At 41.0% G+C, this 15,460-nt stretch overlaps 1 protein-coding gene across 1 annotated transcript in view; it reads left to right on the top strand.

Annotated features, from left to right (window-relative positions):
- Positions 1-6,941: 6,941 nt before the first annotated feature.
- LOC141573293 (uncharacterized) overlaps positions 6,942-15,460 on the top strand; it is a 60,875-nt gene continuing 52,356 nt past the window's right edge. The window contains exon 1 of the mRNA XM_074373102.1: positions 6,942-7,150. Coding sequence (XP_074229203.1) covers positions 6,942-7,150 — 209 coding nt within the window. The remainder of the gene's footprint in view (positions 7,151-15,460) is intronic.

The following is a 15,460-nucleotide window of genomic DNA, read 5'->3' as shown; positions in this document are numbered from 1 at the left end:
TGTCATCCCTGGTGGCTTCTGAAATCGAGCTTTATTTTCTAACTCTGAGGCTGAACCGCTACCTTCAAGTACAATGGCTGGCAAGATCTTGAGCAAGAGGGCAGCTAACTTTTTCTTAAAGCCAGAGTGTAAATATTTTAGGCTTTATCGAGGATACACTGTTGTAATTAATCAACTCTGTCCTTACAGCATAAAAGCTGCCACAGACAATACATAAGCCAATGAGTGTGACTGTATATTTATTAAAAAGAAGCAACAGGCTGGATTCAGGTCTTGAGGCTTCAGAGGCAGCAAAGTTAGCGTGAGGCACTGAAATTATATATATACACACACACACTTATATACCTATATATTACCTATCTACATCATATAAAATATTGTATGTTTATATGTTTATTTATATAGTACCTGTGTTTGTGTTATTATCTCTTTTACTCCAACTATAATACAAAGCCCTTAAGGATGCTGCTTCATTCACTGACAAATCTTTGGTGAGTGGGCACACGATGGCACACAAAAACCATCACTGCCCGGCTCAACAAACTCACCTCCTGAGACCCAAACACAGATTAACAGGAAGGAGGGGGATACAAAAGAACCAATTTTCTCTGGCCAGGAGTAGAGAGATTATTAAACACAAACCTAGGTTTCTATAGTCAAATGGCAAGCACCCTCGCCTCCCTTGCCAAGGCATCACTGTAACTGATGAGGACGATGAGTGCTAACAATGAGGGACAGTCACAGGACTAACAGCAACCAGAGGAGCTGTGACTTTTATCAAGAACTGCAGGCAGCAGATTTGCCAAAGAGGCCACCACAGGAGAGCTCCTTCCGCCAGTCCTGGACGTGGTGCTCCATCAGCAAGAAGGGAGAGCACCAGCCAGGGCTTCCTGGGGGTGGCATCCCCAAGCCCAGGGCTCATGGCAGGCAACAGGGACACTCTGCAAAGTCTAGCCTCAGCTCAACTAACTCACAGTGTGATGACCCTGGCCTTTCTCAAGGCTAAGATGCCCTTCCAGTAAAGGAGGGATGATAAATCATTCCAACACCTATGAGAGGTTCATGTGAGCAAACTAACGTGAGCACATTTCACAAACTCTAAAACACCACATATATTCAATGATAAAGGATGTGAAAGTTGCCTTCACGCTATGAATTCGCAAATGTCAGGATACACATACTTTAATAGCTGGAAAACAGTACCAACTTTCCTATTAACTACTTTATTAAATAGGAAAATAATGTCAATTAATATTTTTTAAAGGCCCCCATGGACCTGAAGGCTATTTTCATTTTGAATTTTTGAAAAATGCCACTTGCCAGGTTTGTTTCCTGAGCTCTACCTGCTGCAGTGAGTACTTAATAGTAATGCATTTAGTTCAACGTGTCTTAGAAAAAAAGTTAATATGCCTGTGTTTTCAGATACATATAATACTCAGGAGGTAGTTAAATTAAGTGCAGTAAAATCAATTTTATGCAAAATGAGTGAACGGAGAAGCCTGGTACTCAGGAAAACTTTCTCAAACTTTCAGTTATGAAACGTTCATCCATATTAACTATCAATAAACACGGATGGTATGAAGGGACACTAGCAACAACTCTCCTGCATGATACTACGTGCTTTTCTTAATGCTAAAGACAGTTCTGGTAGTAAAATCTACTCACCGTTTTAAAAGCAAGGAAGCCCTCCCCCTAAACAAATGACAAGAGCAGAGTGCTAAGCTCCCCCCTCTCCCTGGCCCCCTGGCCAGTCTTTTACACAGAGCTTCCTGGTTTCACATGGACACCCATCATTCCTCTCCCCCAACTGGGAAGAAATGTTAAGTTGTTTTGGATATTAGAATAGATTTGCAAGATCTTATGCACGGCTGTGGTTGGCACTATCAACTAGGCTATTCCACAGACACACATGTTCATTTGAAACAAGTCAAATGAAACTGAAGTAAAGCACTCCCTTGGAGAGGCCATCCCTGGCCTTTCTAGAGAAGACTGCACCCGCCTCCCACATCATCTGTTTGCTTTGATGTTTACTGTGTATCTCCAGCCACTAGAATCCAAGCTCCATGAAACCAAGGGCTTTGTCCTCTAGTATGCACCTAATACCGAGAGGAAATGCTCGGCATGACAAATGCTTAATAAATGCATGTTGCTCATCTCACCATTTTCTTAAACTACCTGACATCTAGTAGAATATCCACTGGTTACTAAGTGATCATAAAAAGTTCCATCATTCTCGGGTAGGCATTCTGCAAGTTGTAATAATTTAACAGAACTGCTTTGGTTCCGCTGTATTTATTTTTACTCCTACCTTCAAGACAAGTGAGGCTGATGTTCTTATAACTGTATAATATTATTATAGTTTCCTTAGGAGTGTTAAACAATTGAGTGCATTTAAGGAAAAATTATTAGAGACAGTACAGAGTAGTGCTAAAAGCACAGACCCTTGAACCACAATGTCCAGGCTTGAATTCCAGCTCCACCACTTATCAGCTGCGTCCCTGGGCACCTCTCTTAACTTTCTGTGCCCTAGCTTCCTCATTAGTAAGAGAGAAATGATCGTCATATTATCACCTCCCAGTTCTCCAGCCCTTTCACTCTTCCTTCAAACACTTTCAGAACAGCACCTGCCCAGAAAAGCCCTGTTGTTGACCACTGTCAGCCCCCCTTGAAGGGGCTGCTCAAGCTCTCTCTCCTCTTGTGGTAGAGTGAGACCAACATCTATTGATTCGCTATTCATTTTGGCATTTTCTACTTCGAGGTTCTACTTATTTATCCAGAAGCAAACTAACTTACCCCCCACACACACACCTCAAAGGATGCCTTTCCTGACCTGCCATCTCCACCAGCAACACTCTCCCACTCGTCCAGGCTTAACACCACGCTTCTCTAATGCTCCTTCACCCCCTACCTTGCATGACTCATCATTCTCTAAGTTCTGCCTAGGAACCCCTTCATGCCCATCTTCTCTGTTCTTTTACCTCTTACCTGTTCATAGACAGTAAGTTCCATGAGAACAGAGGCAGATTCTGTAATTTTCATAGGTTTATCTATTCCTAATACATAGTAAAGGGTTTTGTATCTAGTAGGCTCAGTAAGTATTTGTTTAATATAAACTAATGCACACCAGGCTTACTACAATCACTTCTAGGACTCCAGACTCCAATCCTTCCTTAAGTTACAAATCATTCGTAAAATGTCTCATACCTACAACTTGTTTGCTCAGACACACTCATTAACATATTCAATTCAAGTAACCACTAGTTATAAAGCACTACAGGTGGTTTGGGGGAGGGAAGAAAGATCTGGGGCATGATTCCAACAATGAGTCCTCTCCATGTCTTCAAAAATATTACAAGAATGTGTAAGAAACAGCCACGTAAATATTTACAATAAAAGGTAAATAGACATTAATTCTGATTAGTAGGTGGTTTTTAATAAAGACAATACAAGCAAAGGAAAGGAAAAGGGGGCATTCCAAGACATGGGAAGAACACAAGTAAGAAGCATCAAAGTGTTATGTTCAGGAAACATCACTGGGGGAGGGGACAGGTGAAGGGTCAACTGAGTCCACTCAAAATTCATGTTAAAGTCTAACCTCAAGCACCACAGAATGTGACTTTATTTGGAACTGCCCTTATTTGAAAATAGGGTCATTGTGATGTTATGAGTTAAGATAAGGTCATTAGGGTGGGCCCTAATCCAGTATGGCTGATGTCCTCGTAAGAAGAGGAAATCTGGACAGAGAGACAGGCGCCCAGGGAGAACAGGGCAAAGCGGGGTCAGGACAGGACCCACCTTCACCGGTCAGAGCCAAGGCCTGGGCATCTCTGCTTCCACACGCCACCTGGATCACTCTGTGACCAAGGACGTTCACCTACTCAGTTACAAATGCAAAAACAGATCAAGCACAGGCACAGAGACAGCAGGGGGGTTTCTCCCCACAGACTGAGAGCCATACTGCACAGGGTGTCATGACCTGTCTGAGACTCAGAGCTTATCTCCTCTGGAAATCAGCAGATGGGAAGCTTTCTGAAAGCAACAGAAATGTGTATAATCACCATCCGTGGCTTCAGCTGTGTTGTACTGTCCCCGTGTCCCAGGCGGCTGTACTCTCCGAGGCCCCAGGTGTACAGTTCACCGCTGGATGTCAGGGCTGCGCTGTGTGAGCTCCCGCAGGCAATGTCCCAGATCCGCTTGGTTTTCAGGGCCTCTGTCAGCCGGGGCTTGTCACAGTTCCTAGAGCAAGATCAAGTAATATTCCCTATAATCAATTCAGCCTTTTGGAAAGAAGAAAAAAATGGACATCTGCATGAACCCACGTTTAGTCAAAACAACAGCTATAGATCAGCTGAACTATCAAAACTTAGAACAGAATATGTGAGGCCAAGTCACATTCATGGAGATTTTTTAAAAATATATTTTTCAGTTCTATCTTCATAAATAACCTCTCCTATTCAATTTTCCACAAAACAACTTTCAAAGGGCCTTCACTCTTATGATCAGTAACAGTTTCTTATTAACACGTAATGAAGAAAATATTCTTAAAGTCTGCTGAAGTGTCCGAGTTTGCCATCATCACCTTCACCCCAAGAAAACACTTTCCCATCGACGGTTAAAGCCGCAGCGTGCCACCCACCTGCAGCATTCACACACACAGGGGCTGCCCGAGCTGGCTGCCCAGAGGTTAACGGCGTACCTACCCACTGTGCCTGGCAGCCAGTATGGACTCAATGAATCTGTGCTGAATAAATGAGTAAAGAGGGTCAGCATTTCAGGGCATCAAGTACATAAAATAAGTGAATGATTATTAAACTACAAAGTGGAAACCCCAGAAAGAATTTTACTTGCCAAGAAGTGGCAAAATAATGCTATTTATTTAATGGGGTTGCTGCTATGTCAAATACAGAAAAGATCAAAATTCAGATGAAAAATGTAAAAATAAGTACCTTTGTGATCAGGCAAATTGTCAAATGCAGAGGCAATCAGGCTTTGGAGAAATGCAGTGGGATTATTTAAGCAAAAGTACCATCGACTGCAGTTAAGGCACTACGCTCACTCTCCCCAAACAACCCGCTCACGCTCCTCCCCCAGCATGGACTGTCCTCCCAGGCTATCCACCCCACTCAGGACTGAGGAGGGTTTCCTCTGAGCAGTGACTGCCAGCTCCTAGGCTCCCAGCCTCCAACACTCATCCCACCACCGCTAGAGCCCACATGATCGAGGGCCATGTGTTCTGCTAAAGCTCACGCTTCCCTGGCTCCCCTGCCCAGAGAGCACAGTGGCAGAGATGCAACGGAAGTGAGTAAGGCCTCCAGAAAAGCTCTCGGACAGGTCAAATGGGCCTGAGGAAGCATCTGTCTCGTGTGCTCACCTGCAGCTGCAGGGACGTCTCTCAGCGAGGGTGGACAGCAGGCCAGCACTCCCCGGGGGCACTCAAGCTGCCGCACTGGCTCTGGACCCCACCTTCAGGCTTTTACAGCGGACTAAAGCTAAACTCTGTCTTGCTCAAGTTGCTACTGTTTGGATTTTTCTGTTATAAGGGGTGAAATCTAACCCTATTCAGTACAGAGATGAACTGAGTCTGTTGTATCTAATTCAGTTCATTCCTCAGAGGCCTCATATCATGGTTGGAAATAATAGTTAAGTTTCCTGAACTGAAGGGGTATGACTTTTGTAAAAGGTTCTTTCTAATCACTGGGATACACAGACACTGGGAATCTCGTGAAAGTTACAGGCTCTTTCCCCAGAAAAATAACACATACTTAGGCACTGAAGGCGATGATTTCAAAGATGCTATAAACCCCACCACAGCTCCAAGACTGAAACCCCCTCCTTGGAGGGGTATGCCCCACATGCCTGGGATTCCAACAACCACTGGTCCCCAAAAGCCTTGTGGAGCAACAACAATTCAACTCTACACCACCTGGAGCTGTACATTATTCCATTTTTATTCCTAATAGTTAAGTAAAACGAAGAATCCATTGGTACTTTAGGGAAAATTATTTAAGACCTCGAGTTAATTACAGAGCATGAGCAACAGGCTTGTCTGCACACAAGTGCCAACCCTGGCCCCGTACCTGAGTGAATGGCCACCTTCTTGACCACGTAACTGCTCAGGGCTGTGATCTGCCGAGGGGTGGGCACAATCCCGCTGGAGAGGCCCAGCCCCAGCCGGCCGCTGGTGGCTTCCCCACAGGCATACACCTTCCCTTCCACGGTCACTGCCAGGGACAAATGTGAGCAGAGCATTCACTTTTCACAACAGAACTATGTATTCAGTGCTAAGCACAATTCAAAAACCATTTAACATTAAAGGAGTCATATCTGCAAATAAACTTTTCGAACCACCAGCCACCTGTACTACTTTCAAAGCAGATAATTTCTCAGAGAATGAAGGAACTTTTATCTAAAATGGGATTTTTTAAAAAGCAAAAGAGAAAAAAAGATAATTTTATACATTTGAAAATTATAAGTAATCTTATTAAATGTTACAAAGAATTACTGCTAATTTACATGGTTATATTAACCAAAAAAGTTCTTTTCTCTTAGAGATACAAAGTAAAGTATTTTAAGCATGAAAGGATCCAATAAGATTTATTTTAAAATAAATAGGGGTCGGGGGTGTAGAAAATAAAGACAGAAGTGACACCATCTACCGGGAACTTTTGAAGCTGGTAGAGGAACCAGAGGACTCGGGTCCCTATTCTTCCTACCTGGGTACACCTGAACATCTCATAATAAAAGGCAAAAAATAAAATACACATCATGTAAGGATATGAACAAACATTTGGTGAACTACATTTTATTTCAGGTCATGCCCTGCTCACTCCTGTTGATTCTGTCTTTTCTAAGAAATTATATGCTTAAATTTCCCATTGGAGATGGGTGTGATTTAGTGTAAAATTATTAAAGCCCCCATCTAAGAAAACCTTATGATTCCCATGCGTCAGAAACTATCAGTCACCACCACCATGGGAGAAAGGATGTTCATCGCAGCCCCGAAGCGCCAACCCACCTTCACACGCAAACCCCCACAAAGGCCACGTGCCCTCAGGACCCCCTCGACAGCCCACACCATCCTGACAGAGGCTCCCAGAGCTTCTGGCCCCCACGCCCCTCCAAATGCAGCACAGGGGCCTCAGAATCAAATGTAATTCATGGCTGCTGAATTGCATAAGGTAATTTTTGTTGCACTAGAACAGTGAGACTTAAAATGAGCTCTAACTTTCCTTTTCAGCTTCTCAACGACGCAGGTAACTAAGGGATCTGACAACGGGCCAAGCCGCCCAGAACACGAAGCAGCAGAGACGCTCATCTGAGAAGAAACTGTTTCCAGGCACGAACCCTGGGAGGAATCTGTTCTCTGGCTCCTCAGTTAGGAGCCACACTGAATTCAACTCAGTTCCGATGCATCATTTGTTTTATCTGTTCTTCAAATCACATCTCGCTCATCCTGTACTATGACTACATTATTTTATTCACGGGAAGCAAAAATGTTTACTGTATTGAAGGCAAGATAGATACAATTATCCTCTACAATTTTCACCCCTGTGCTTGTCAAATCTTTTCAAAAGTATACGCTTTAGTTTACAAAACAGCAATAATGCAACCGTATCTGAAGTGCCCTATTTTCCAAGAACAGAGGCTTCTCAGAAACTAAAATTGAGAATGTCTGTGGTTCATGCCAAGAAGTACTTTAGGAAAGTCAATTTTAGAGAACCACATGTAGAAAGCAAAAGCATCACAGAAACCTCAGGAGGCCTGGCAGTGGCTGGGCCCGTGTGGGCCGGAGCAGCGGGGTGAGGCAAGGGCGGGGGCACTGGGTGGGGACCTTGGAGATAGAGGTCATTTAGAATGAAAAAAATATTTTTTTTAATAAAAAGTAAAGCAACCTCAAGAACACACAGTTTGCTGGTTACTATCAGAAACTCTTAAAGTTTTGTTTTAATCCAAGAAAAAAAATCAAAATTTAATATCCTGAGATATACACAGGAGTTAGTGTTCCAGAGGGTCAAAATTTCTAGATACCAGCTTGCAACCTTTCAAAACTACAACTTAATTTTAGCTTTTTCATTCGGTGGTGCTCTTCTTGTAAGACCACAGTTCTTTCCTCCTGTACACCAAGTTGAACATGACAGCTTTTACTGAGTCAGAGCAATTCCCGCCCATCACCTCAACATACAGCTACTACAGATGTAGCCGGAGACAACACTGGCTAAGTGGCCCCAAGAGTCACCACTGGAGCTGGCTTTGTGGCCATGTCCCTAAACCCAGTCGTCTGTTTGGTCATACTTTTCCTCAAAAGAAATAATAAAATTGGGGGAAGGGTATTACTCAGAGGTAGCACGCGTGCCTAGCATGCAGAGGTCCTGGGTTCAAGCCCCAGTACCTCCATTAAAAATACACAAACCTAATTACCTCCCCCACAAAAAACAAAAATAAATAAATTTTAAAGATTTCAAAAAAATCAAAGAATATGAAAAAGTAACCAACAATTTTTTTTTTAATTTGAAAAGAAATAAAATAACCCTAATGACCTCTGCAGTGCTCTGACAGACACAGGCTCCAAGACCTAATGTAATTTCCTTCTTCTACACCTCCCGCCCACTCTGCCGGCCAGCTGGGCGGGAGTCCCCACCTCCACCCCACCTGGGAGACCTGCCCGCACCCCGAGGTTCCTACCACCCCAGTCGTCCTATCTCCTGACCTGCCCTCGATGGGCTGTACATCTGGTCAACAAAACGCTCCAGTTCTTGAACCGGATGAGACCATCTCTTACCTGGCACAGTGTTAGGTGTTCTTGGCTGAGGTGGTAAGAACTGCTGCATGCTGTGTGTTTGAGGTTTTGGCTTTTTGTCTGCTTTTGTTCTGTTTTTGTACAGCTAGGACAGACAACTGAAGACTCCAGAGATGAGGTAAGATTTTTTTCTTTGACGTGTTGTATCCTAATGAATATTTAAGGGATCAAAATCTCACGGCTAGGGAATAAAAATATAGGAAAACCCTCTCATTGGTATCAGGTACAGGAGACCAACTTGAAATACTTTGTAACGACTTGAAATATTTTTTAATAGTGTTGCTCAAAACTGTGCAGGGGACACCACCAGTGTCGAGAAGTGCAATGACTGGTACCATGTAAGGATGAGCCATGGGAAGGTGGGCCTGCAGGGGTCTGTGTGGGTCCCCCCCTGGCTGGGGGCCTGCCCTGTGGGAGGCTGCCTGGGCCACTCAGTGGTTATTAGCTGATTACTGATACCTGACAAGGAAAGGAAAATTACACTCAAATATCCAGAATTTCTTCTGTGAATCTACTCAACTGCATAAAAATTCCATCTATGAGTAAACCCAAACTTTTCTGGTTATTTTCCATACACATATGTATTAATTTTATTTGCCCAGTTGATCTTAGTTGCTACTGAATAAGAAAATCTGAATCTGTAATCCTTTCTCTTAAAAATCTCTATGATTTATTGAAGTGAACTGGAGGTCTCATTAATTAAATTAATGCATGTAGACACTATCGGTTTGAATGATAACATGTGATATAACGTATATTCTAGATAAGGCAGTGTTATAAATATTATTTTCCTTTCAACTTCTTTGCAAAGCTTCCAGAATAAAACAAGACAGGATCCAAACCCAAGATCCCTGGAATGAGCTGGAATGACCGCAGTGGCCACCCATTCACAACTAAGAGTATGTGCTTCATAGCAGTGCAGGGTTAGGTTCCTTTGTGTCAAAGAGACAGGTTTCTGACATCACACCCTAGAAAGCATTCAGTGCTCAGGGCAGAGACCAGCAGAGCTCCTCTGGCACTGGGACCTGCCTCTGGTGCACATCTGCAAGGGCCCAACCACAGGGTCTGGGAATAAGAAGCAAATGTGTACAGACCTGGCAGACCCCTGTCTTCACCCGTGGTATGGGCCACTCCCCTGTCAACACCCTCTCCTGCCCACTCTGCCCTGAGGAGGAGAGCCTTCCTTCTCCTGACAGCTCAGCACACTTCTGCAGCCTCTCAGAGCACCAGGCGTGTCTCCCCCGTGCACTTCCCACAGCCAAGAGGCCAATCTGATGTGTGTGTGGTTGTCTAGTTTTATCCTGCATGGTCATGACGGCAACTGCAGGACAGAGAACAGAGTTCAGCCTACAGTCAGCATTCACTAGACACATGGTGTGCGATTAAATACAGGAACAGCTGTCACCACAGGCCTCATACAAACTGAGGACCTGAATAAGCAGATGAGAACATAATCGTAAGATGAAATCTGGCACTCAATAAATTTATACAACAGAAGACGGATGATACGGACATTCTGAAGATGGATGTTGCCCAAAATTGCACAGTGATGCAAACATACTTAATGCCACTGAACTACACTTGTAAAAATGGTTATATGGTAAATTTTATGTGTACTTTATTACAATAAATAACTTTTTATTTAAAAACTAATAATAAAACACTTAGCACAAAAGGCTGTAAAATACATACCATATCACCTCCATAGGAAAACACAATCAGGGACAAATAAAAAAGGAAAGTACAAGGATGTGTATCAAAATATTAATGTGACATTTCAGATAGAAAATTATTTTCCCTTTTAAATGGTATTTCTCTAAATACCGTATGTTCCTACATTAACTATTTTCCTAAATTAAATTAAATTAAATTATAATTTTTGAACACTCAACTAATATTTACTGAATAGTCCTGTGGGCACAAATCTGTTATCATTATGAGATGCACACTAATTAGACACTGGCTTTTGAAAGGAAGAGCTCTGGCATGAGCACCACCAACAGCAACAGCTCTCACCTCCCACTGCTGCCTTTTTCATCTTCTTCCTCTTCATTATCTGAAGCTAAGAAAGGAATGGCAGCCAGACCCTCCTCCTCTGCACGGATCCGTCCCAGCAGGGTGAGGCCATGGATTTTACAATCAATTCCTGAGCTCCTGCACTGCTTTATCGCAATTTCAATAAACCTGGGACCCAGTCCCAGCCCCTCGCTGACGTGCGGCAGTGTTACAGCACACAGCCGGGTGTGTGACCGAGACTGTCCCACAGCCTCGAATGTCCACCACCTGGCCCTTCACAGGAAAGTTTGCTGACCCTGGTCTGGACCATTGGACCATCTCCTGTTGAAGATGAGTAGAAAAGCTAAATAAATGTGTATATTTGATGTACACATACTGTAGGTATAAACTGATATAATCTGATGCTTGAGGCATCAGATACACTCATGATGGTGAAGGATCACAGGGCCAAGTTCCTTTTCTCCTATTTAAGTTCAGTTTGCATTCTTTGCTTTTTGTTACCTGTACTTCATGTCACATTTTGGAAAATAATTCATCCCATACTTAATCCTACCACTAATTTTTTTTGAATACATTCTTTAAAGTATATGTATTTCTTTTTTTCATATCTACCATATCATTTTTTTTATTGAGGTACAGTGAGTTTACAATGTTGTGTCAATTTCTGACATACAGCACAATGTCACACATGAACACACATATATTCATTTTCGTATTCCTTTTCACCTTGAGCTACTACAAGATATTGAATATATCTCCCTGTGCTATACAGTGTAAGCGTGTTCATCTGTTTTGTATATACCAGTCAGTGTCTGCAGATCTCAAACTCCCAGTTTATCCCTTCCCACCTCCCTCCCCCCGGCAACCACAAGTATGTGTATTTCTAATTGTTGGTAATGAGACATCATTTTTACCGAATCTGCTATAAAAACAATACATATAAAATTATTCCATAAAATATTTAACTCATATTTATTGTCTCTATTACTTCAATTCCCATTCTTATTCCCAATTCTTACTCTTATTAATGTTATTTGGAAACATATGATAAATAAATAATTTTACATGACAAGATAATAATGAACTGGAACAATTATTTTGATTTGTTTTGTCTATCATATTTTCCACTTTGTCTAGGACAGTAAAAGTCATTTTTGAATTTTTTTTTTTTTGCTAATTTTCTGTCCTATTACATTTTTTCTTTCTCAAATTGTATGCTTTTCTTTTGATATTAGAAACAATTTCTCTGGTTCATCTTTTTTTTAATTTGATTTTTTTTGCCGTATTAATTATGTTCTTTCTAACTGTGTTACAAATTTCATTGTTTTTATTTGTCCATGAATTCTAGCTTATGTCATTCTTCTCCTTTTCCATTTCATTCTGCTTTATATCTTGTTTTTTCCTATTGGTGTTTTTCTTTCCATTTTATAGATGGCAGATGTTCTTGGATGGTAAGGAATTTTACTTATTCATACAGAAATATTATTTTCTCAGTTATATGTCTCAGCATTCAAGACAATAGTTATTTTCTCTGTTTTTGCATCACTTAGTCACAAATTATTGTTGTTGTTTTTGTTTTTTTCAACATCACTTAAAGAAGTGAAAGCTACTCCAGTTCAGAACTTTGTAATTATCAGCTCTGTGACTGCTCCTGCTGCGCTCTCTCTCCCCATGTGGGTGGTGGCTGGATGCAGTGCTCAGTCCCTCACCTGGACCAAAAGCTAAGTCCCCAGAATCGCCAATGGTTCTTGTTAGACTTCCGTGGAGACTCTGCACTGCTGTGGTCAGTTTTGATCCTTTCACCAAATGATCTTACTTTCACACTGTGAACCTACAGAGGGTGTGGAAGACGAAGTTTGGAGACTGTGCTCCTGTATCCTCACAAAAAGCCTTTTAGGGAGCTGGCCGTTTCCCAATACCTGGAACAAGACTGGGGCGAGGAAGGTGTTGAGCAGAGATAGGGCTCTGATCTATTTAGAGGCAACATGTAAATATAGACTTTGGGCTGCCAATTTAGGTGTCTAAAGTTAGAAAATGCATGATGTGACCCCCCCCCCATCATTTTTTAGATGATATAAAGATAAAGTGTTTTTATCCTGGTTCCATTAGCTTTGCTGTTGGTAGAAATTCAAATTTGGGATTTAGTGGTACTCTAAATTCTAGTCTTATTTTCAATTTTTACAGACATACTTGACAGGGTTTGGGAAATTTTTGACCATTGATTACAACTCAGACATCCTTTAAGACAGACAAAATAATTTGCTATGTTTTGGGCCATAAACTTAACATTAAATAAATGTCAAGGAAAAAAAGTCAACACCAGTAAAAAGAAAGTGAAAGTCAAGGAGAAATATTTTTAAAATCCACCCTTTTTACCTTTTCATTTAGACCCAACAAACTGTCTCAAAAACTCTTCTTGGCTGCATATCTCCCATGCCTCCAGGCTCTTGGCTGTAAGTCTAAACTTTCAGTTAAAATGCATGCACATGTGCACTTTTGAATGATTTATGCACTGAAGGAAATCTGTATTATTGTGTAGAGTTATGCTACATAACAATTTACATCCATTTATGGGAATCCAATAGGCTAGAAAAAATTGAAAACTTAATTGAAATCTGAAAAAAAATGGACTTTAGGATAAAGATGAAGAAAACAAATCACATGGTTACTAGGAATCAAAACTTTTAAAAGCATACATTATACACTTATGAGGTAATTTGACGTATACCCCAAATGTTTCAGATTCAGTGGTTCTTTATATTATTTTTTGCATTTTTAACTTACATTATTCTTTGTATTTTGTATGTTTAATCACAAAATTGTTATAATATTTTGACACGTTTCAAGAAAGTAAACTCTTTTTATAAGCATTTTACCCAATATTTAATCATAACCTATTATATTTTATGTGCAATAGAAAATATTTTATGCACAAATGAATGCATCCATTGTCCTCCTTCACTGAGCAAATATGTGTTGGGCACCTGTGGGTTGGGCATTATACCAGGCACTTGGAAACATAAGTGAATGAAACAGATCCATATTTCTGCTCTCATAGGGGTTACATTCTAGTGGATATGTAGAGAAATAATAACTAAACATAAATAAAATACATTATTTTGTGTTAATAAATGATAAGTGAATAAAAACAGAAAACAGCAAAGCAGCAGGAGAAGATGAGCAAATGCTGAGTGACTGGATGTACCAATTTTATACAAGGTGGTCAAGAGAGATATGGAGAAAGTGATATTTGAGCAAAACTTTGAAGGTGTAAGGCATTTAGTGATGGCAGATGTTGGGGAAGAAGGTTCCAGACAAAAGAAAGAGCTAGTGCAACATCCCTAACATCGGGGTGTGTCTGGGGTGGGAGTCCTATGGGATGACGTCATAAAAATACAGGAGTCAGGTCCTCAGCATGCAGCTGAAGGACTTTAATTTTGACTGTGAAATAGGGAGCCCCCAAAGCCTTTTGAGCAGAGGAGTAATGTGGTCTGACAAGCTTGGAAGGATCATTCTGGCTGATGTGGTGTGAGTGGAAGGCAGCAGGGCTGAGGGAGAAGGAGATAGTTTGGTTAAAATTCTCCTGCAGTCACCCAGATGAAAGAAATTAACTCCATTATGAAAAAAATATCATTTTGCATATTTGCAAATCAAGAAAAAAGCTTAACTATTGAATCATAAAATAGAAACTGGCAGCAAAATTAACTGTAACTATGACATTGGAGGGTGTGCGTATGTTAAAAATCTGACCTACTGACAACACATAATAATGATAATTTAAAAATATACGAAGTTACACGTGCAAACCATATAACTCACAATTTAAAATACCTCTTGTGAGATAATTAAGAGTTTTAGATTCAGTGAGAGATTCCATTAAAATAGAAACATAAAAGCCATTGCAAAACTTGAGAATCATGGTGTGAAATCGATGTACAGGGACGATACTATCGGGCTGTTTCAACGCTGACTTATGCAGACGGTGTTTCTCAAAGGTAATAGGCAAATACACAACTCAAGGAGAAAAATATTATAAATATAATTTTAATAATACTGCTTTCTACTCTCATTCAAATAATTTTAATTTTTATTTTCAAGGTAGTATACAGTAAAATTTGTTGTGTGTTTGCATTTTTAAGAATTTTAACAAAGGGGTAGATTTGTATAATCACCCTTACAATTAAGATACTAAAGGGTTCCATGACCCCCAAAACCTCCTTCATGCTATTCCTTTTTTTTTAAGTTAGGGTTTTTTTTGGGGGGGGGGTACTTAGGTTTATTTATTTATTTACTTTTTAGAGGAGGTACTGGGAACTGAACCCAGGACCCCGTGCATGCTAAGCACGTGCCCTACCACTTTGAGCTATACCCTCCCCCACCATGCTATTCCTTTTTAATCAGACTTCCCCCATCCCAAACTCTGACAACCACTGATCAATTCTTTATCATTATGGTTTTTCTTTCCAAGAGCATCATATAAAGGAATCGTGCATTACATGAGCTTTAGAGACTGGGTCCTTTCACCCAGTATATCTTTGTGATCTAGCCAACGACTGCATGGAGTCATAGTCCATTCTTCTTATTGCTGAGTGGTATCCAAATACGCAGACGTACCAAAGTCTGTTTATGTACCCACTTACTTAAAAA

The sequence above is a fragment of the Camelus bactrianus genome, chromosome 1 (assembly GCF_048773025.1).
Source record: "Camelus bactrianus isolate YW-2024 breed Bactrian camel chromosome 1, ASM4877302v1, whole genome shotgun sequence".
Taxonomy (NCBI): domain Eukaryota; kingdom Metazoa; phylum Chordata; class Mammalia; order Artiodactyla; family Camelidae; genus Camelus; species Camelus bactrianus.
Note: the sequence above shows the minus strand (reverse complement) of the source record. Positions and strands in the feature narration are given on the sequence as shown.